The 21,114-nt window shown below is 35.9% G+C and overlaps 1 protein-coding gene and 1 long non-coding RNA gene across 4 annotated transcripts in view; one reads left to right on the plus strand and one right to left on the minus strand.

Moving 5' to 3' along the window:
- Positions 1-12,398, minus strand: part of LOC103473837 (uncharacterized) — a 61,847-nt gene extending 49,449 nt beyond the window's left edge. The window contains exons 1-5 of one of the 3 annotated variants that reach the window (XR_014090078.1): positions 10,209-12,398; positions 10,073-10,130; positions 9,594-9,715; positions 6,718-6,772; positions 1,264-3,330 (exon numbers count right to left, since the gene is read on the minus strand). This is a non-coding gene — a long non-coding RNA (uncharacterized LOC103473837). Of the gene's footprint in view, positions 1-1,263; positions 3,331-6,717; positions 6,773-9,593; positions 9,716-10,072; positions 10,131-10,208 lie in introns of those variants that run through there. The other 2 variants (XR_535079.3, XR_535078.3) reach the window with 2 other exon arrangements.
- Positions 1-21,114, plus strand: part of brinp1 (bone morphogenetic protein/retinoic acid inducible neural-specific 1) — a 123,039-nt gene that overhangs the window by 46,768 nt on the left and 55,157 nt on the right. The window contains exon 3 of the mRNA XM_008424389.3: positions 12,428-12,618. Within this exon, the coding sequence (XP_008422611.1) occupies positions 12,428-12,618 (191 nt within the window). The remainder of the gene's footprint in view (positions 1-12,427; positions 12,619-21,114) is intronic.

Below are 21,114 nucleotides of genomic sequence, written 5' to 3' on the forward strand. Positions count from 1 at the left end.
ACATGCAGAAAAACAGTCAGTCGCTATTTGCTCACCGTTTAATAGTGAGGATGTTTGTAATGCGGTTATAATGTTATGCCTTATCACTATCAATGACAAAACAACATAAAACTAAAAAGCCTCCAGTATTTTTTTCCCCATTCTGTTTCACACACCATTTCCATTTCCCTCAAGAAATGAGGCATTTTATTCCTTAGGTTTTTTTTTTTTCTTGAAAATAAGTAATTGTGGAAAAGTACAGTCACTGAACTAGATCCAATTTTTTTTTAACAATTTACAATCTAAACTTGTAGTGTGAGAATGAATACGAACTCAGTTGACAGGTTTAAAAATCTAAGGAATAACAAATCTGGATAAATATATGTAAAGCTGTATGTTGGCAGTGCAATTTCACTTGTAGATGAGCACAAGTCCCCAATCCCACACAGCTTAGAGGGCAAGGAGAATCAATCTCACATACATCTGTACTCCATGTGCATTCGTGAAGCTTAAAACCAAATATTTTTTTACACAGTTTTAAGTCAGAGAGATGGTGACTCAACTCTGCTGTAATTTCTGTAGTTGCAGCTCGTGGATGATTTTAGGATAATTTACGACATCATTTAAGAGTAGCAGGAGGACTACATATCAAAGAAATGCCACTTAAGGCAAAAAAATTCTTACATTTTCATGAATTTTCTTTGAGCATGTAGTGTTTAGTCAAATTTGATGGTGTAATCAAGCTGCAATTATTGAGGCATGCAGTGTAATGGGATGTGAACCTTTTAAAATTTGTACGCGTTTAAAATTACTTTTTGGGTTTTTTAAAATGTCATAAATAAGATGACTGGCTATTTAGAAGCAAGTTCCATGCTTCATATTTTCGCCTCCCTTTGAATGATGCAATACTTCAAAAAAGAGGAAAGTCTAAAAATGTTTGTGCTTTAATTCATCACAGTTCGAGGAAGCCATTTTCGAAACCATGTTTTGCACGTTTCAATTGAAACAAGAAAATGAAAACATGTTTTGGTCCCTTTCCACCTGTAAGAAAAAATTTTCATACTAATAGTTAAATAACATTTTAATACAATTTAAATGCAAATTAATGGTCACCTCAAAAGTGAGAACTTATTCAATGAGGACATGAGGATGCTGGTGTCTTCAACACAGTTAAGGGGAGTTTGATTGTTTGATTGCATAGACATTTAGCAGACACTGTGCATGTTTTTTCTTTTCTGACTAAAACTAAGCTGAGACACACACTAGAAAAAAAAAATTAGATGGTGGTCTTTAGGGGCATACCAAAAGATTAATAATTTTATTTACTCCTTCAAAGAAAAAAACTATAAAATAAAGTAAAATAAAGCAAAAAACCTGCCATTAAAACTGCAGCATGTAATTTTTCTAAAATGTTTTTTTTTTTTTTTTTACGTACTGGTTAAAACTGTCACCATGTTGTGCATAGGAGAGATAATCAGTGAAAAGAAATCAAGCTCCTCCCAGGGCTACTTATGCATAAGTACAGTAAACGTTTCCTGGTGAGAAACAACCAATCAGAGGCTGGAGGAGTGTCTTGGCACTGTCAACCCCCCTCGTGTATTTGTTGCTCGTGTTATCAATGTGCTAATGGCAGACAAATATTGTTTCAGAAAAACTGTTTATCCACCATCATAACTGGCCGTGTTTCCTAGCCTGAACAGTCAGGACTGACTCTGGTGTGTGACCTTGCTGTAGTGTAGCAAAGAGCAAGGGGAAAGGTGCGAGCAGGCGTACATGAGCTTGATTGACAGAGCTGGGACCCCTTGCCTGGCTCTGATTGGTTGCTTCTGACTGAATGGTGCATTTCTGCAGATGACAGCAGGAGCACTGGGAGGACGCAGTAGAGCTTTTCACAGATAGTAACAGTATTTACAAATATGTAAAAACATATTTTTTTTTCAAAAGGTTACATATAGCCGCTTTAAAAAAAAAAAAACCTTAACACAAAATACCAATGTATTCCTTGTTAAGCTGATAGGATTCCCAGCTTCTTTACCCTTTATCCGGATCAATGTGGTCACTCATTTTTTTATGTTGTCTCTTCAAGAAACTCATCTTTCAGACATGCTGTTCCATCCTTGTCCTACTTTCATTCTTGCCTTTCCTGCTACATCTGATCTTTCCCTTTTCCCCACGTTTTTCTTTGCTCTGCAGCCTCTGCAGTACGTGCATCCCTGCTTACTACATGGAAGTGACAAAGAAGTAAATAGCATGAAAGGAAAAATAATGAGAAAGAAATGCAAGCATGTTCCTGTAATTAGAGAAAATTAAAATATCTGCAGTAATTATTGTTTTGCGGAATTTTTTCTAACTTTTAACGTTTTTGTTGTTTTTGTTTTAATTGCCATTGCTTGTCCTTTCTTGATGTCAGTTGAAATATCAAATTTTTTTTGTTCCTGCCTTAAAAGCTTTTAAATCAATAAAACTATATTTTTAGGCTATACATACATTTGAAATACTCCATACATATAGAACTGACAATAAATCATAGTAATAGTATGACTGAAATTGCATAGTTTTATAAAAATCAAGTAGTGCTTCACAAAAAAATTATACAACAGCCAAAAAGACAGCAATACACAATAATAAAGAAAAAATAATAATTCAAAGTATTATTTGATTAAAACGATATGTTAACCTTTTTTTTTTTTAATAGATCACAAAGTCCACCAATCTCTCCAAAGCATGTACAACAGGATACAGGATGAAAATTAATACCAGTGACTGAAACAAAGCTACCCTGTGCTGTGCACAGACATAATTATGGCAGTATATGTCTCTGTCTGTATATATCTGTAAGCAATATTTCAGTGATGCAAGGCAAATGTCAAACGAATAATAATAGGAACACAGTATCATATTTATTTGAGAGAACCTTTTCATATTGTGTGGTCTGCACACTGAAAAGCTTCTGCGTTAAACAATAAGTGGGAGCCATCGTTTTTACGTTGGTTAACTGATTAGAAAATTACAGCTTGGTCCAGGCCATGGATCAGCTAACCACTTTTTTGATTTTTGAGGGTTGTACAGAGGTAAGAAAAAAAAAAAGCCTCAGAACTATTCGGAGAAAAGTGCATGAAAAAAAACAAAACAAAGGAGACTTTAATTTTTTTTTCTTTTTTCGTAAATGTATTTCTATTATGCTGTCAGTACATAGCCAATGCTCTTTGCCAAGATGTCTTTGTTGCCATGTGCTCCAGCTCTCCAGTTCCAAGTTCATTGCCAGCCAGGCTGTTTGATCCTGTTTTTCATTTTTTCTCTCTCTCTGTTTCTGATTCTGCCTCAGTCTGCTCCCTTTGCTTTTTCTCTTGCCTGCGGGACATAGTACAAAGCCAAATTAATAGGTTAGCAATGTGTGATGAGACTAAAGCTAGGGTTTTCATAGTACCAAAGGTTGGTCTCTTTCTCCATTTAAATCATCACAGCTACCTATGCTAAACACAAATTTAATATTACTGCATCCAGAATTTAAAATTACATTGGCTTAAAAAAAAAATTCCTGATTAACTTCTCAAATAGTAAATAATCAGCTTCCAGTTTTTTTTTTTTTTTTTAATTGAAGGTGCTACTATGGTGCGGTCTATAGTCCAAAAAATACGGTAATTGGTTTTAAAAGATTTTTTGAAAATGAGTTATCTGCAAATAACACCATCTTTGAGTGTCTGCTGTATTAGTAGCGGCGTAATCATGTAATTTTCTTACCACTAGATGGCAGTAGGTACAGAGCATTTTACATTAAAACAAGAATTAGTGATGCATGAATGTTACAGGTAGCGGTGAGAGCACTGTGTCTAGAAAGACTGACGACAGTGATGGAAAAGACAGTGAAGCTCAGCAGTAGTTGGAAAGAACATGGGTCCATTTCTCACAACATATCTGTGTGAAGTAAGCTTCTCAAGCCTGGTTACTACAAAAACTAAAACCAGAGAGACTGAGATGTTGAGGAAGAGCTTTGTCTTTCTTCAATTTCTGCCAGGAAATCAGCTGTTTTCATCTAAACATGCACAGGTTTCACACCAGGTGGGTAAAATATACAGATATTGACATTTTGTACATGCAACTCTTCATATTGTAACAGTGAATATGAAGTGAAATGTTTCCCAAATATTATTGCTTCTTTCAGAATAAGAATTATTTTCTGTATTCTGGATAAAAGTATGCTTGTGGATTAGTTTGTAAAACACTTTGACGTTTTCTACAACTTCTTTAAATTTAATACTACAGTGTTGTTTCACTGTTCAGGTGTATTTTTGAAGTGGACATGTTAAGTGCAATTTGAAATGAGAAATGTAAAATGTGATAAAAATCCATTTTTGTGTTTATTTGATTCCTACTCAAGAGACTTTGATAAGAATTGCTATATGTAATATAGGCGGCTACAGAGTATCTTTGATTACATTTTTGGTTTCGTGGTGTGCCTCGTGATTTTTTCAATTAAAACAATGTATCTTGGCTCAAAAAAGGTTGAAAAACACTGATCTAAAACGTTGAACGCATTAATATTTCAGATTAATCGCATTATTTTGACCTGAGTTCAAAGCATATCTTTGCCAGCTTCTCTCTGCCTATTTTACATGACTGTAAAACAATGTCCAGTAGCGCCAAAAAATAATTTATAACAAACAAACATTGCAATGGACAACAAAGGCAATATATTAAATTCTATTTATTGTAACAGTGAATTATCTTCTGCCAACTGACTTAATACTAATAGTAATAATAATATATTTTAGTTATTATGTTATTTACATCTTAAGATCTCAAAGGGGTTCTTTTAAACCTTGGAAATGAAAACCTGGAAAACTGAGCTATTTGGTTTGAAACAATATAACATTTTCTTAAACATTTTATGGAAATATTTCATGAAAATGTTTAAGAAAATCTGTAGTGGGACCTTATCTCCCACTACAGATACTTAAATAAATGCCTTTTTTCATTTGAAGCTAAAACAATTTATCATAGTGATTAATCGTGTTTAATCACAAGGCCTGATTAAATGTTTCAATCAGTTGAGGACACTAAAAATGACTAAAATAACAATTAAACTTAGCAGATTTATAGTTGGTATAATGAAAAGTAAATTGAATGGCGCTTTACTGTCATGCAGTGTGAAACCTAAAGGCAATCTAGCATCCTTGATAAATTATTTTTCCATTTTTCTAACCTCGGACTTCCAACTAAAGGGTATTTGTAGGAAAAGCTGAATAGCATGTCATGTTTGACTCACTGAAATATTCAGATAAAATCTGACATTGACATTTTTTTAAGGCTGTCATTCATGTAATTGAATTAATAAGAAGGTTAAAAACACTTTTTTGCAGACAAACATAATGGTCCTGACCTCCCACTATAGATACTTAAATATCACAAAGACATAATCACTTCTATGCCTATCTCTCATCTATGGAGCGTAATGCCATTTATCTACTCCTAACTTACTTGTTGGGTCATTAAAGTGGTCTATGAAGTAAAGTACTGAATCATGTCACATGTTCCATCTGCTGACATGCTCTATTTAGGCCAGAAGGGCTCAAGTCCATTTGGCGGCCACGTATCTTTCCTTACAACAATTGAAGTGACCGGACCATGAGAGTTTCTCAGTGACAATAAATTGATATCAAAGAGAAGGAAAATGAAAGTAGAGATGGGCACAGTGAAGGTGGTGTGAGCAAAGTGAAAACAAATAAATACTACATTTGTTGTGAGCCTAAGTAGGTCTCTTGGTGTAAACACTCGCTACAGCTTCAGAAATAACAGCTGTCTGAGACTTGCACCAAAAGCAGTTATGGAGCAGGACCAGAAGCGGGATCGGGATATGAAAGTAAAAATCAGACCTGCTCTACCTGAGTACCGTCTTTTATGAACATAATATTTATGCTGCTCTTACATGAGAGACTTCTAAAAATCTCCTACAAAGGTCATTAAACAACTGCATGTTAAATCCGGCAAAAAAAAATAGAAAGTCATTCTAGTTGTGACGTTCTATATTTTATTGTTTTTTGAATGAGTGTTTTCGTTTTAGTTTCAATATTTCATTTTTCAATAAATGTCAGTCCATTCAGAAACTGACATGGATCATTTCAAGGCAGTAGTTAAAATTCGTATGTCACCTTTGTATTTCTGACTTTTAACACAGTCTTGCACATCTTGTTTTGATGTAAAGCGTAATACAGCTTTTTCATGTGCTGCTCACATAGGGTGAGGCTGTTTTTTTTTTGCATAATGAATAAAATAGTTTTTTTAAAAACTGCTTTTTGTATTTACCCAGGGTATGTCCCTTTAATATTAAAATTAGTCCGATAAGCTGAAACACTTAAGTTTAATTTAAAAAAGAATAATTAAAATATAGTTGTAAAGAAGCAAATAGTTTTACTCAAATGTATTACATTTTCCATTTTAGATAAAAAAAAAAAAAAAAAAAACTTAACTCTGAGATAAGAAAATCCATGTATTTTTTAAATTTAATTGAATTCTCCTCAGAAATACCAGGTACTACCAATGTGGTTATGCTTTGACTCAGCTCATAAATAAAAATATATATTTTGCTTGTTGTTTCACACTTCAAAGAAAAAAATTGCATTATATTGCTGCCTACATAATATAATAGAAAATAGAAAAACAAAATATCCATCAGTGAAAACTTCAATCATTGCTTAATTTAGGAAGACAATCGGTTTCACAAGTTTTCTGGTCACTTACAAATAAAACATCTGTGGAATGATAGAGGAAGTAGTATCTCTGCCAGAGTTTAAGTCTGTAGGGTGTCAAAAAAATTCAAAATGAATTGATGTACCTTTTACAGGGTCAGGTCACATATTCAGCTTGTGATTAGTGATTTATAGTGATTTAGCATGGCTCAAATAGAACCACATTTGTGATGACTGATTCTCAGCTTGATGTAAATCTTGCTTCATTGCACATAGAAAGCATGTCTGATACTCATTACTTCTTTGTAAGTTTTCTTCCCTCTCGGTTTACATTAAGACTCAGGGTTGTTTCATTGAATCACCTCCCTGACTCCTGTCTTTCTGCACGCAGTTTAGTTGTTCTCCTCATCACACATCCATCTGACATGATAGTCCAGAGTACTTTTATCCATAATTTCTCTCTCTCGCTCTCTCTGCATTACGTTCACTTCTTACAAGTCATTGGTAGTACTCTACTAAATGCAGACAAATGACTTGTCACTTGAGGAGGTTGTCAGGATATTTTCAGTAAATTGTTGGCGGCATTGTAAAGTTGTGTGTTTAACAGTCCACTGGAAGAAAGAAATGGTACTTTTAAGACTAATCGAGAGTGCTGAATAGAGTAATAAAAAATGCTGCAGTCAAGGCAAGCTCAGGCAGGCAGACATACTGCTGACTGCGTATCAAAAAAAAAAAAAAACAACAAAAAAACTAAGGGCCCAGTCAATTTGAGGGCACATACCCATTTGTGAGCAAAGCTTGAGATGAGTATGTTGTAAAACACTCTGTTTTTCTTTGAGTTGCCATTTTATGCTGTTATTTTAAAAGCATGAAATGGCCTTTTTACCATGAAACAAAAATTAGACAAAACATTGAAAAATAAAACTGCTGACAGGGCACCTCCTATCAGTAGTTTTTGCTCCAAATGCCAAGGATCAATTTAAGACATTAACCTTTATGCCAGACTTCATTCAAATCCATAAAGTACCGTATTTTCTGCACTATAAGGTGCACCGGATTATAAGGCGCACCTTCAATGAATGGCCTATTTTAAAACTTTTTTCATATACAAGGCACACCGCATTATAAGGCGCATAGAATAGACACTACAGTTACGGTTGCCACCCGTCCCGTATTGAACCTGTACGGGACGTGATTTGTTCCATTCTCCACAAATGTGGATGTGTAATAATAAGGAAGTGGTCCCCGAGTACTTTATATAGTAGGCTGCCCCAGTCATAATTTCACTCACGGTGTTGGTGTTGCCTTTCTGGGTAACACAGACCAACCGACATGCTGCCGCCGCAGTCTCTGTCTCTCTTCCCCTGCCCCCCCAGCATTAAACGTTTAAGGGCTGGTACCTTGGTAACCCTAGTCGAAGCACCACGGATTAATATCTAAAGCCACTTTGTTGACATAAAGAATGTCAACAAAACAGTCCGACTCCGGTCGGCGAGGAGAGCCTTCGGCGACTGGGCCGGGACATGGCCGGACAATGGTCACCCTTCTCCGTTCGCGCACAGCATGTTCGTAGAGAACGTGGTGCAAAATGACCTGCAGACGACCTGATTATCAGGTCGGTAGGTAGATAGGTCAGTCAAACTTTATTAACAAACTAGCGTTCTGACAACTATCCCAGCATGCACCACGCGCTTCTTCTTCTAAGGGCAAAATGAAGTCGGCGGCTGCTTACCGTAGTTGCTAGACCTGTTGTGGTTCAATATTGATCCATCTATAAGGCGCACCGGATTATAAGGCGCACTGTCTGCTTTTGAGGAAACTGAAAGTTTTGAGGTGCACCTTATATTGCGGAAAATATGGTATCTCACTACATATTACGATATAGTAGCAATCCAAAACACTTCTCTGTTTACTTGAAACACTAATAGCTTTATTGTTTTTGTTTATTTTTCCTGACAATACACTGCCTTTACAAAGCTAATATTAGTATGTTCACTATGTTTTTACACAAGACAGTGATATTTTGACTTGCTACATATTTAAATTAACTGGCAGCTAGTCAAGCGGGTAAAAAATAAATAAATAAATAAATAAATAAATAAGGAGTTATTTAAAAAAGCTTTGAGTTTTGCTTTGTAAGTCACTGCTCTAATTTAAATGCTGGAAATGTTTACATCATGTAAACTGAGCGAGGCACAATTGCAGGCAGGAATACGTGTTGCAGCAGCTACAGTCTCGCTTTCACTTTGACTGTTAATGTAAAGGGGTAAAAAACACAACTGATAGAGAATCACAAATTTTGGGTAATCAAAATTATGCCCATGTCCAGTGAGGATGATAAGGTTGGGCACAAAAACAGACAGATTTTGCAGCTGGTAATGACATTAGAGCTACAACCAGTCCTGGTAGCCACGTTTTCTCAATGATTCACATACTGATCATTTCAAACAAAGCAGTGTTTGGGACTCCAAGTTGATAGCTAGAATTAGTTTGAGCCATTTCTACTTAAACAGGTTAAGTTGTAGAAAATGTAAAAAAACTTTTCATAAAACAAAAAAGAATACAGCACATGTAAAATATTTATATGGATATTAAAATGACTAATTATGAGTGAGTAAATAATTAAATCAGATCAGAGAAAATTGTGGTTCGACTGCTGGAGGGAGCGGTAATTTGTAAAAACACACAGACAACAAAGTAGCGCAAAATTAGTGATATGTATTAAATGATATTTACAATATATACAGACAACTTCTTCAAATAGTTCATGGAATCCCCTATATGTTTTTTCTCCCTTTATCCAAGGCAACATTTAACAGGTTCAGCACCTTGATGGAGGTGAGAGGAATGATGGCAAAATACCCAATTCAGTTTGGTTCAGTCCAGCGTGAGGATGGAAGTGTGGTTGTGGGCTTGAATGCCTCCTACCAGATTGGAAGGAGTTGACAGGATGTGACGTTTCTCTTGAGTCGATGTTTGGTTAGCTCACCAGTCTTGTCCACTGGGCAACAGACGATCAGAATCCAGGATCTTGAACAGGAACCTGGCCTCTGTAAAACAGGCCTGATAATCAACCCTGGGTTTTGTCAATATCAAAAATCATTTTATATCAATCTATAAATGTACATGTCTTTACTTTCTTATCATCACTATAGTAAATAAGTTTATATTATAGAGATAATTAAACTCATGCAAGTACTCAATATTCATTTTTAAATTTCTCAATATTTCATTTTAGCAATAGAAATAGTGTTTTACCATGGAAAGTATTTTCAGTTTAAATGCATCAAGGTAACAAAACATACTCATTTCAAGTTAATTTACACTGACGGAGCCCAAACAATACCCAGGAGGCTAGCCCTAGCATGCTAGCTCCCAAACAAACAAACAAACAAACAAACACTCACCAGTTCCCGCTTGTCAAACCGTGTGATCAGTTGAAGGTTTTGTTCCACGATCACACATCTAAATATTGAGAGGCATATTAGTGAGAGAAAGCAATACGAACATTTGGTAGAGGCTTACAAACGCCTAGAAGCCCACCTGCGGCAAGGACGGACAGCGTCTCACATGTGGTGCGGTGAGTAGCTGCCATAAAAGCAGGTATGGGTTCTTTGCACGTCAGCTTCCGTGTTCGGGGATAAGCGGCTTGGTCGCTTCCGGTCTATTGAAAATGGCATTTTACACTAGGTGCTTGCCTAAGGTAACAGTTAATGATGTAGCTCAATCCAAAGCCCCAACAAGTAAGCTGGAGAAAGATTATAAGATGTACGCCTCGTTATACATTCACAGACACGATGGTGAGTTTTACTTTCTTTAAACTTTGTGGACAATGTTTTATGTGCTTATTTTAAAGTGTGTTTGTTGTCGTTAGTGTCAAACAGAGACCAAGTAAAGGGGGAGAAGTGAAGGATGCAAACTTTGCTGTGTGGCGTTAGCTTTAATTTGTCACGATGAATATTTACAAGCCACTGTCTTCTTAATTCAGGATTGTTTGGAAATCCATGCAAACTTTAAAGCCCATTTTATTTGGAAGACAACAATGTTCATGGTAGTGCTTTATTTGCTTCTGAAATATGACTGTGTCTTTTCTAGATGTCATGGTAACTCCAAGTAGAAGCAAGAAAGCCACATTTCGGCAACTGATTTCACATAAAGACAACCAAACAGATATATATTTTTAAAAATCTAAACAATTAGACAAGAATCCAATGTATACAATGCATAGCCATACATCTATCTTCCTCTGTTTTTCTTGATTGATTGGTTGATTGAGCAGCATCTTTTGGCCTACAAAGAACTTAGTTTGTGCTTGCACAGTTGTCTCTTTGTTGTTTTTTTTCCGCTGTGAGGCAGAAAGGAAACAATAAAAAAAATAAAAAATCTTTTAGGGCAATTAAAACCTAGCTAAAAGAATTGAAAAAATCTTCTTAAAAGCAGATTAGAATAAATACAGCAACTGCATTTGTGTATTTTTAATGTACATTTTTTCATTTCCATTTGTTTGTGGGGTTGCTTTTCTTTTCAAAGAGTGGGTTTACCTATTTATTTAATAAACACAGCTCCGATTTTAATTAGAACAGGCTTTTAGGATTAAGTTATAGAGATCATGATGCCCTTTGGATGTTTCCTATCCAGTGGAGATTTGAATGCACTTTAAGGTCAGACACTTGCCATAATTAATCTCACCATTCACACACTTAAAAAACATTCTTCAATATCTCAAGATATGAGATATAAAATCATATAACCAATTCTGATCCATTAACTTTGTGTTCCATCAATAATTAGTGAATTACGCTTTCCAGTACCTTTGAATAACTGAAATGAAACTGTAATTTTTAACAAAAAAACAACAAAACAATCTAACTTTCTCAGAGCAGAGGTCTATTTTGAAAATTACAGTTTTGTAATTGGTTGGTTATGAGCAAGATAAATGTAATTTTTTTTCTATTATGTCATGTAAAACACCAAGCTCAAGATATTTTACTGAGATTTTATGTGATAGAACAGCAAACATTCATCCATCCATTTTCTTACACCCTTATCCCATTGGGGTTGGGAGGAGTGCTGGTGCCTACACCGTGGACCGGTCACCAGTCCATCACAGGAAAAGCAAACACTGATTATTAATTGTGAAATGGAAGAAAAATAATGTCCAGTTTTCAAAAATGTTCAATTAAAAATCATTGTATTTTTTTTCTTAACTGTTACACTGTACGATGTCTGTAATGTCTAATGTGTACTTATTAAAGTGTTACCCACATGTGTCTTGGGAACATGGCAACTTACATAAAACTCCACCAAATAACTTTTGGAGCATTATTTGAAAGTTTCTTTTTGCAAAATACAATGTATTTTTACAATGCAATATGTAAAGAAACAGCAGATCAGGGAGCAATTTTGCCCTCGGTTTTTTGATACTCTGCTAAAATGCTAATATGCTTCTCCGGTTTATTGTTGTAACAGAATAGACGTGCGTAATAGAGAATACTATTGAGATTTTTATTTTTATGAAAGCACATCCTGTTAAATAGGGCAGAATGATGGTCATATTACAACAAAAGCAGCATCAATTTTAAGAAGTGATATGAAACAAAGAAAACACAAAATACTGCAAAACATTTTAATAGACATTTTAAAAATGCGAGAAATAGGTCTTTAGTCTTTTTTGTTTAATATTTAATTCAAATCAATGTTTTTGTGTGCAAACATACTAGACAATTTACATGAGAGCAGTTGTTTTTCTTTTAACTCATCAGGGAATTTGCACGTTGGAAGGTGAGAAATACGGCTATCGAGAGAAGGGACCTCATCCGGAACCCCGTGCCACTCATGCCTGAGTTCCAGCGCAGCGTACGCTTGCTGGGCCGACGACCCACCACTCAGCAGTTTATTGATACTATCATTAAGAAATATGGAACCCACATTCTCATCTCAGCCACCCTGGGAGGTAAGAGAGGTTTACTTGTTTGAATTATTCAGGGAAAGGATTAAAAGTATTCCCACAATTACCTAAATGCTTTTCCCATGGGGTTTGTGTATATGTGTTTACACAGAGGAAATGCAGATTTTTCATATGATAAAAAATATATATATATTTTAACAAATAATGGGTGCTTGGCAGGGGATTGACTTTTCTGTTCCAAATTAGCATTTTTTGATGAAAACATTTTGTACAGGTTATCTGGGAAAGAAAAAATAATGGGTGAGTCTTGGAGAATTTTTGAAAACTAAAATAGTAAACGTATATGCCTGCAAATAAACATAAAAAAACACCTTATCCCTATTTGATTAGACTGAGTAAATGCGACCTTTCTCTGCTGAATAATTTTTTCTAACTGCATCATTGTCAGTGAAGCTCATTTAATTAGTTTGAAGGCAATTTATTGCTCCAAGTTGCTGAGAAACCAAACTACAGCAAATCAATCAATCAATCAAATTTTATTTGTATAGCACATTTCAGCAGCAAGGCATATCATGGTGCTTTACATAATAAAACAAAAATAAAATAAAGTAAACATAAAAACAGCATGTGACATTGAATAAACAGTAAGAAAAAGAAAGAGATTTTGAAAAAAAAAAAATTAAAAAAGATAAAAATATACTTTTGTTATGGAATTTAAGCGCCTGTCGTCGCCAGACTCCGCCGTCCATTTAACACGGGTATTATCCAGGCCCTGTCGCCTAACAGGATAACGTCTCCAACCTTGCAGCCCCAGGCTCCGTCCACCTGTCACGCGAATTTTTGCGCTAGGATTTTGCCGTCTTGCACGGATTTTTGTGCACTATTTTTACATTTTAGTCTAGAATTTACAGGGTTTTTCTGTGCTCCCAATAACCCTCAATCACTTGCCACTTTTACATCATTAGAAAGAGAAATAAAAATAAATTAATAAATAGATAAAAAGTAAAGATAAAAATATGGAAGACATCAAAGCCCGCACTCTAACCCTAATTTAGCCATAAGCAACTCTAAACAGGTGGGTTTTAATTTGAGATTTAAAGCCACCCAGTGTTTCAGCTGTTTTACAGCTTTCTGGAAGTTTGTTCCAGAAAACTGTAGCTGTGGTAGCTAATCATATGTCCTGTTATAACCTTAGCCAGTAGGAGCATATAAATATTGAAAAGAAGGGGTCCTAGGATTGAACCTTGGGGTACCCCACATGTGACCTTTGACCTCTCTGATGAGAAGTTTCCGATTGAAACAAAGAAATCTCTGTTCTTTATGTAAGATTCAAACCAGTGGAGCCCTGGACCGGAGAGTCCGACCCAAGTCTCCAGTCGATTCAGTAAAATGTCATGGTCAACAGTATAAATATATATATCCATCCATCCATCCATTTTCTAACATAATTGTTATTATGTTAGAAAATGGATTTATTTATATATATATATATAAATAAATAAAAAAAAATTCCCTTCTCACCCTCCGCGGGTGGGCTCTGAGCTCGGGTCCTCTACCAGAGGCCTGGGAGCTGCGCAGTATCTTGGCTGTGCCTAGAACTGCACATTTCTGGACTGAGATGTCTGATGTTGTTCCTGAGATCTGTTTGAGCCACTGCTCCAGTTTGGGGGTGACTGCCCCGAGGGCCCCGATGACCACAGGCACCACTGTGGTCTTCACCTTCCAGGTCTTTTCCAGTTCCTCCCTGAGGCCCTGGTATTTATCCAGTTTCTCATGCTCCTTTTTCCTGATGTTGTAGTCACTTGGTATTGCTACATCCACCACAACGGCTTTCCTCTGTTCTTTATCCACCACCACAATGTCCGGTTGGTTCGCCATTACCATCTTGTCTGTCTGGATCTGGAAGTCCCACAGGATCTTAGCTCGGTCATTCTCCACCACTTTTGGGGGTGTTCCCCACTTTGATCTCGGGGCTTCCAGTCCATATTCTGCACATATGTTCCTGTACACTATGCCCGCCACTTGGTTATGTCGTTCCATCTATGCTTTCCCTGCCAGCATCTTGCACCCTGCTATTATGTGCTGGACTGTCTCAGGGGCCTCCTTGCACAACCTACACCTTGGGTCTTGTCTGGTGTGGTAGATCTGAGCCTCTATTGCTCTGGTGTTTAGGGCCTGTTCCTGGGCGGCCAGTATTAGAGCCTCTGTGCTGTCCTTGAGTCCAGCTTTCTCCAGGCATTGGTAGGTTTTCCTGACATCAGCCATTTCAGTTATTTGTCGGTGGTACATCCCATGTAGGGGCTTGTCCTCCCATGATGGTACCTCGAGCACCTCGTCCTCTGTTCCCCATTGCCTGAGACATTCGCTGAGCACATCGTCTGTTGAGGCTTTGTCCTTGATGTATTTATGGATCTTGGATGTTTCATCCTGGACAGTGGCTCTCACACTCACTAGTCCTCTGCCTCCTTCCTTACGGCTCGTGTACAGTCTCAGGGTGCTGGATTTGGGGTGGAATCCTCCATGCATGGTTAGTAGCTTCCTAGTCTTAACATCCGTGGCCTTCATCTCTTCCATTGGCCAGCTAATTATTCCGGCAGGGTATCTGATCTTGTTCTTGCCATTGAGCTGGCTTCTCAGGACTTGCCTTATTCGTTGGAGGTATTTGGCTGTGGCTCCTTTCCTTGTGACCTCATCGAGGTTGCCATTTGCTTGTGGTATTCCCAGGTACTTGTAGCTGTGCTCTATGTCTGCTATTGTTCCTTCTGGGAGTGAGACCCCTTCTGTGTGGGCGACCTTCCCTCTCTTTGTAACCATCCGACCACACTTCTCTAGTCCGAATGACATCCCAATGTCAGTGCTGTAGATCCTGGTGGTGTGGATCAGTGAGTCGATGTCTCGCTCGCTCTTGGCGTACAGCTTGATGTCATCCATGTAGAGGAGGTGACGGATTGTGGCTCCATTCTTGAGTCGGTATCCATAGCCAGTCTTGTTGATGATTTGGCTAAGAGGGTTCAGGCCTATGCAGAACAGCAGTGGGGACAGAGCATTTCCTTGGTATATGCCACATTTGATGGACACTTGTGCAAGTGGTTTGAAGTTGGCTTCAAGGGTGGTTTTCCACAGCCCCATCGAGTTTGCAATGAAGGCTCTTAGCGTCCTATTGATGTTGTACATCTCTAAGCATTCAATGATCCAAGTGTGTGGCATTGAGTCATAGGCTTTCTTGTAATCAATCCAAGCGGTACACAGGTTGGTGTGTCGGGTTTTGCAGTCTCGGGCGACTGTGTGGTCTACAAGGAGTAGACCACACAGTCTATATATATATATATATATATATATATATATATATATATATATATATATATATATATATATATATATATAGATTATATATATATATATATATATATATATATATATATATATATATATATATATATATATATATATATATATATATATATAGATACATATATACATATTTCTTGGGCAGAAGGGTGACTCTTCTCATTCATGATCATTGTATCTGGCATCTGCCTGCAGTGTACAGTTCTACTAGCAACTCTAGCTGTTTTTTCCCCATGTTCTCAAGCCCCTGTACATATTTTTAGCAATTTTGTTTAAGCCACTTAAAATTGACCTATGAATTATTCTAGTTCACAAAAGGCTGGGACACAAAAGACGGCATAGTGCTGCACCACATTGTATTCTAACACCTCTGACTTTATAACATTTTCAAGGCATTCATATAAACTGAGGCTCAAGGTGTTTTACTTTGTAATTGATATACAAAGAAACATAAAATTAGTAGCTATTTATTATTGTGTTGATAAGTCATTTCTAACTTAATTTTTATATTAATGCATCATCTGAATGCATTATGCATAAAATGGGGTGATTAAATAAGAGTTCACTTCCTCCTACTCTTAAAACAGAACATTTGTGGTAAGCTAATTATTTTGTTCTTGGTTATGCACATTCTTTCTCTTTTCCCATTGGTTACTTGTTTTATTTAATAATAATAAAAAAACAGTTTGAAATAAATAATTAAATACAAAATATACAAAATATAATATTGTTAGATGAAATTTCTTTGAAGTGCAATGAAGTTCATTATAATTTAAGGACAAGCAAGTGTATTTATTTACCACTAATCATGCATATGACAATACATAGTGATTTATTTACATTATTGTATAATGTTTGTAAAACGAAAAGTATTCTAAAAGCATGACATAAACAGTAATGTGTTGAAATGTAACATAATGTTGTCATACTTCATCACTTATCAGTGACCAGCCAAATAGTTAATAAGTGAGAAAATAATGCAAACAAAGAATAATGTTTTCAGTTCCAATTCAGCAACTAACTGTCTCTGAATATGTTAGAGTTTGAGGGAGTTTGTCCCAGAGCCGAGGAGGATCAAACTAAAATGCTGTCCCAAAAGATCCGGTCCTGGAAACACTTCATCAGCAAGGTTTTGAAGGCCTGATGAGACCATGTGAATCAAATTGAACATTGTTACGAACATGTATTGCTTTATAGACTAACAGCAAAATTTAGCCTTTTCATGAAATACACAGTTTAGTTTCCAAATCCTACTTGTTCAGGCATGTTGGCATGTATGTCAGTAGCTGGATCAATGATGAAAACAATAAATTATTTTGATAGATGGGCATAGTTTTATTTTGATACAAAAGTCAAACATCTTATTTATCCAAGGCTAAATTTAATCTCTTATCTTATCTCGGGCTCTGAGGATGATGCATGAAGGCAGCTAACAGTGATTACTTTGGCAACTGCATTTAAAAGATGTGATTATCAAGAAAAACCACTCTCTTTTTTTTAAGCTCTGCATTGTGTAATTGTATATAGGCTAGACTGTTAGACTGTGTATAATATTTCTTAGGTCTAAATTGTAAAATCAATGCCTTTCTGCAAATATTCAGAATACTTCATGCACTGTTTTTCTCACTGTAAAATATATACATATATAAAAAAGTATCTTAGACCCTTATTCTTGCTGAATATGGTTTTGGGGAGAATGGCATATTAGATGTGATAGAAGACAAGTAGCGTTAATATAGTATACAAAAAAACCCTCAACAATTTAAAAGTAAAATCTTCAAGAATGCACTCAAAAAAGAGAGAGGCAAAATATGAAAAGGTAAAATAGCTAAAGTAAAATTGTTATTAAGTTTTTTTTTCCACCATCATGTCTGCCAATATTTGGAATTAAACATCACTTTGACAACATTTTGCTGCTGTCACAATTAATGAAATACTGACTTGTGAAAAAATATAAATTTATTGATAGCAGTCAATTAGGGCAAAAATTAACAGTCTGTTTAAAAAGTATTAAGTACTCATTTGCCCCCATTTCAATATGTATCTTTTAACTACTCTCATCAGATCAGGATAAATCATTTAAGTGTTTTTCAGAATGGTCACTGACATCATTGGCACACCAAGTAAGTGCTTGAAGACACAATGACGTGTTTAATTGTTGCCCACTCATGTGATATCATGACATTGACAAAATTGTTTTTACCTATTTGTTTAGCTAAGAAAGGTATCTCCTGTGACTTGTGACAAGAATGTAGCTTTTTGAGTACAGTTCTGAAAACACGCTTTACAAAAAAAGAATCACTCACAATCTTGATAGAGCTTTTCAATCAGTAAAATGTTACCAATTATTGTGTTCGGATGGACCATGGTCATTTATAACCAGTGGTTGTATACATTTCTGCAAATAAATAGCACTCAGAATGATCTCCCAATTATGTAAAACTTTACTTGTCTCTTATTAAAGTTAAGTGAGCATTTGTTTTCCTTCACTTGGTCTCTGTAGGAAACTCAAAAAAAAAAAAGATCCAAAGCAAAACAACATTTCTATGCCTTGAAGTGAAAAACTTATTTTAAATGTATGAGGGGCAGACTTGGGAAAAATGTATTCCTCACAGCTTAAGATGAATGCAAATGCACCCTTCACACTTTTTTAAAAGCTATAACCTCAACAATTTATATGGAGGCTTGGCTGTTGAAGGACTCCATTATTTTAAATGACAAAAACAAAATGGTTCTGATTCAGCTGTAAGTGCACATAATGTACTGCAGATCTTTGTCCTCAATTGCTGTGAGAGAAGTTTTAATCATTTATATGTCAAAATGTTTACGTGCATTTCAGGCTCAGCTTTAGGACTGAGTTTAACCTGCTCAGTGTGCATTTTATTGCAAAATCTAAATATTATTCTCTCTACACAATGCAAAGTATGCCACATGCAGTGTGTGCGCAGACTGCAGCAAAATGTTGCATTTGAAAACACATCCCTTGATGGCTCATTTGAATAGAACTCGCATATGGTATATGGAAGATAAAGTGTTTCAAAAGGTAAAATTGCTTTCGGAAGTTATGATAATTATCCCCCCAAAGGTCTTCGAAATATACTGTCAGTGCTCAGAAAAAGCAGCAACCTTTTTCTCTTGAAGACCCGTTTCAATGGGGACTTACTTGACATTAATATTCTATGAAATATGCATAGTTAGGAGCTTCGATTTGATATCACACTTACTTTTGTAGTTGTACTTGTTTTTAAATGGGATAAAAATGCTATGACATGTAATGTCAGTAGTTAAAATAAATGTCGCTGACATTTCTCAACAATCCAATTTGAGATGCTCCTTAATACTGCAGCAGCTTATACAACTTTCACATCATCAGCTTGTTGGACTAAAAGACATACACTGATAGTGCTGTGAGAACTCTGCCTACTTACAGAGTTCTTCACTTTTCATAATAACATAAATGTTTCTAAACATTATGAAATTTTGATTGTTAGACAAAAACAATTATTTCCAAACCAACTTAGCTCTATCTGAAAATGTAACTGCCCCCTAAACCTAATCGGTTGTACCATCCTAAAAAAAAATTTACTTAAGCATTTGCAAAATAGGTTCTTTGATTGTAAGTGTTTTCAAAATCAATTATTTTCCCCACTTCAAATTAATTTTGACTCATCCCTCTTTGTGTTATTGTTATAAAACAGCCACACTGAAGGGTTTTTAAACAAGAATGTTATTTTAAGGCCAGACCTTAAAAAAACTTTCTACATCTAAATCTAAATTAACAAAAAAAATTGACTCAATCATGTTTTTAACAACGTAATTACATTTAAGCTGATGGTTGAATGTTTTCTACAGGATTTTCCAGTATAGACCATATTTCTTTCACCCATCAGTTATGACAAGTAGCCCTGATCATGAAACAACAGAGCAGCTCTAGACCATTTTTGCAGCATTTTGGTCCTGCCCTTTTCTTTTAATTTGATCATAAACACTTTTCTTAATTGAAGGAAATGGGGTCTGCAGTGCTCTAGATGTTGATATGGATTCTTTGTTACTTTGTTCTCGATGAGTTGTTGATACTGGGGATACTTGGAAGTAGTTTTGGTACACCAGTCACTTTTGGCAAGGTTCTTCACTATTTTGTGTTTGTTTCCCATTTCTGTGTGATTTGCTGAGAAAGAGGTTGCTCTCTCTGACTTTGTATGTTTTGCAGCTGAAAAGATTTTTGCTCATACATTTATTTATTTTTTTACTTTCAGCAAGTTGTTATGATGCATAAACCTGGCAATATACTATTATTTGTACAACTGGTAGCAGCTGTTTAGCATCTCAAATACTCAAATAATACCTGAAATATGACCCAGGATCCCAAAGGAGTTGAAAAGAGGCCCCTCCTGGATGCAGGGCAGGACCAAATAACGGAGAACAGGAAGTTCAAATCAACAATTTCATCAGTCATAATAGGAAAAGATTATGTCCCCCCATTCCAACATCTCTCTGCCTTTCTAATCATACTGCTACACAGAGAATTAGAGAGGAGTGACAAAACAAAATAAATTAAATTAGCAGTGCTTGGTAACAATTAATGGTGTCACCCTGGGTGTGTTACTGTGAAATAGGGTTTTTATTCCGTATTGAGCATGTCATGACAGTCCTGATGTTGTTATATAGCAGTCTGCGGCCTCTTTAGATTTGGTGCAAGATTGTCAGCTACCACTAATCCTTCCTACCCACAGCATCACCATCCATAATGACTCTTTGAAGATATTTGGATTATATAAGTTATGACAATATTTAATTTCCTTTTGGGAGAAATAAAATACTTTGAATTGAAAGAAAATTACAAACAGGAGGGGAAATGTTCAACTAAGACCGTGCAGATGAAAGCTGATACACAAGCATTGTTTTGAACGAGTGCAGTGTGATCAAATGAAACACCATTTTCATTCCTGCATCCTGAAAAAAGCATAAATATTGTTTTTATCTTATTTTTCTGTCTGGGTTATTTGATGCAACGGGATATCTGATTTTGGATTTTTATTTTTATTTTTTTCTTTACCACTCTATATCTGAGTTGTGCCATTTTTGGTAATCTTTCTCTGTTTTGGAGTGGCAGTCTGATTACTTTTCTTGGAACTGTTGTGTTGCTCTTCAGTTGCCAGTAAAACTGTTCAAACAGTCATTTGCCAAAACATT

Source organism: Poecilia reticulata, chromosome 12 (genome assembly GCF_904066995.2).
Source record: "Poecilia reticulata chromosome 12, P_reticulata-male-v2, whole genome shotgun sequence".
Lineage (NCBI taxonomy): Eukaryota > Metazoa > Chordata > Actinopteri > Cyprinodontiformes > Poeciliidae > Poecilia > Poecilia reticulata.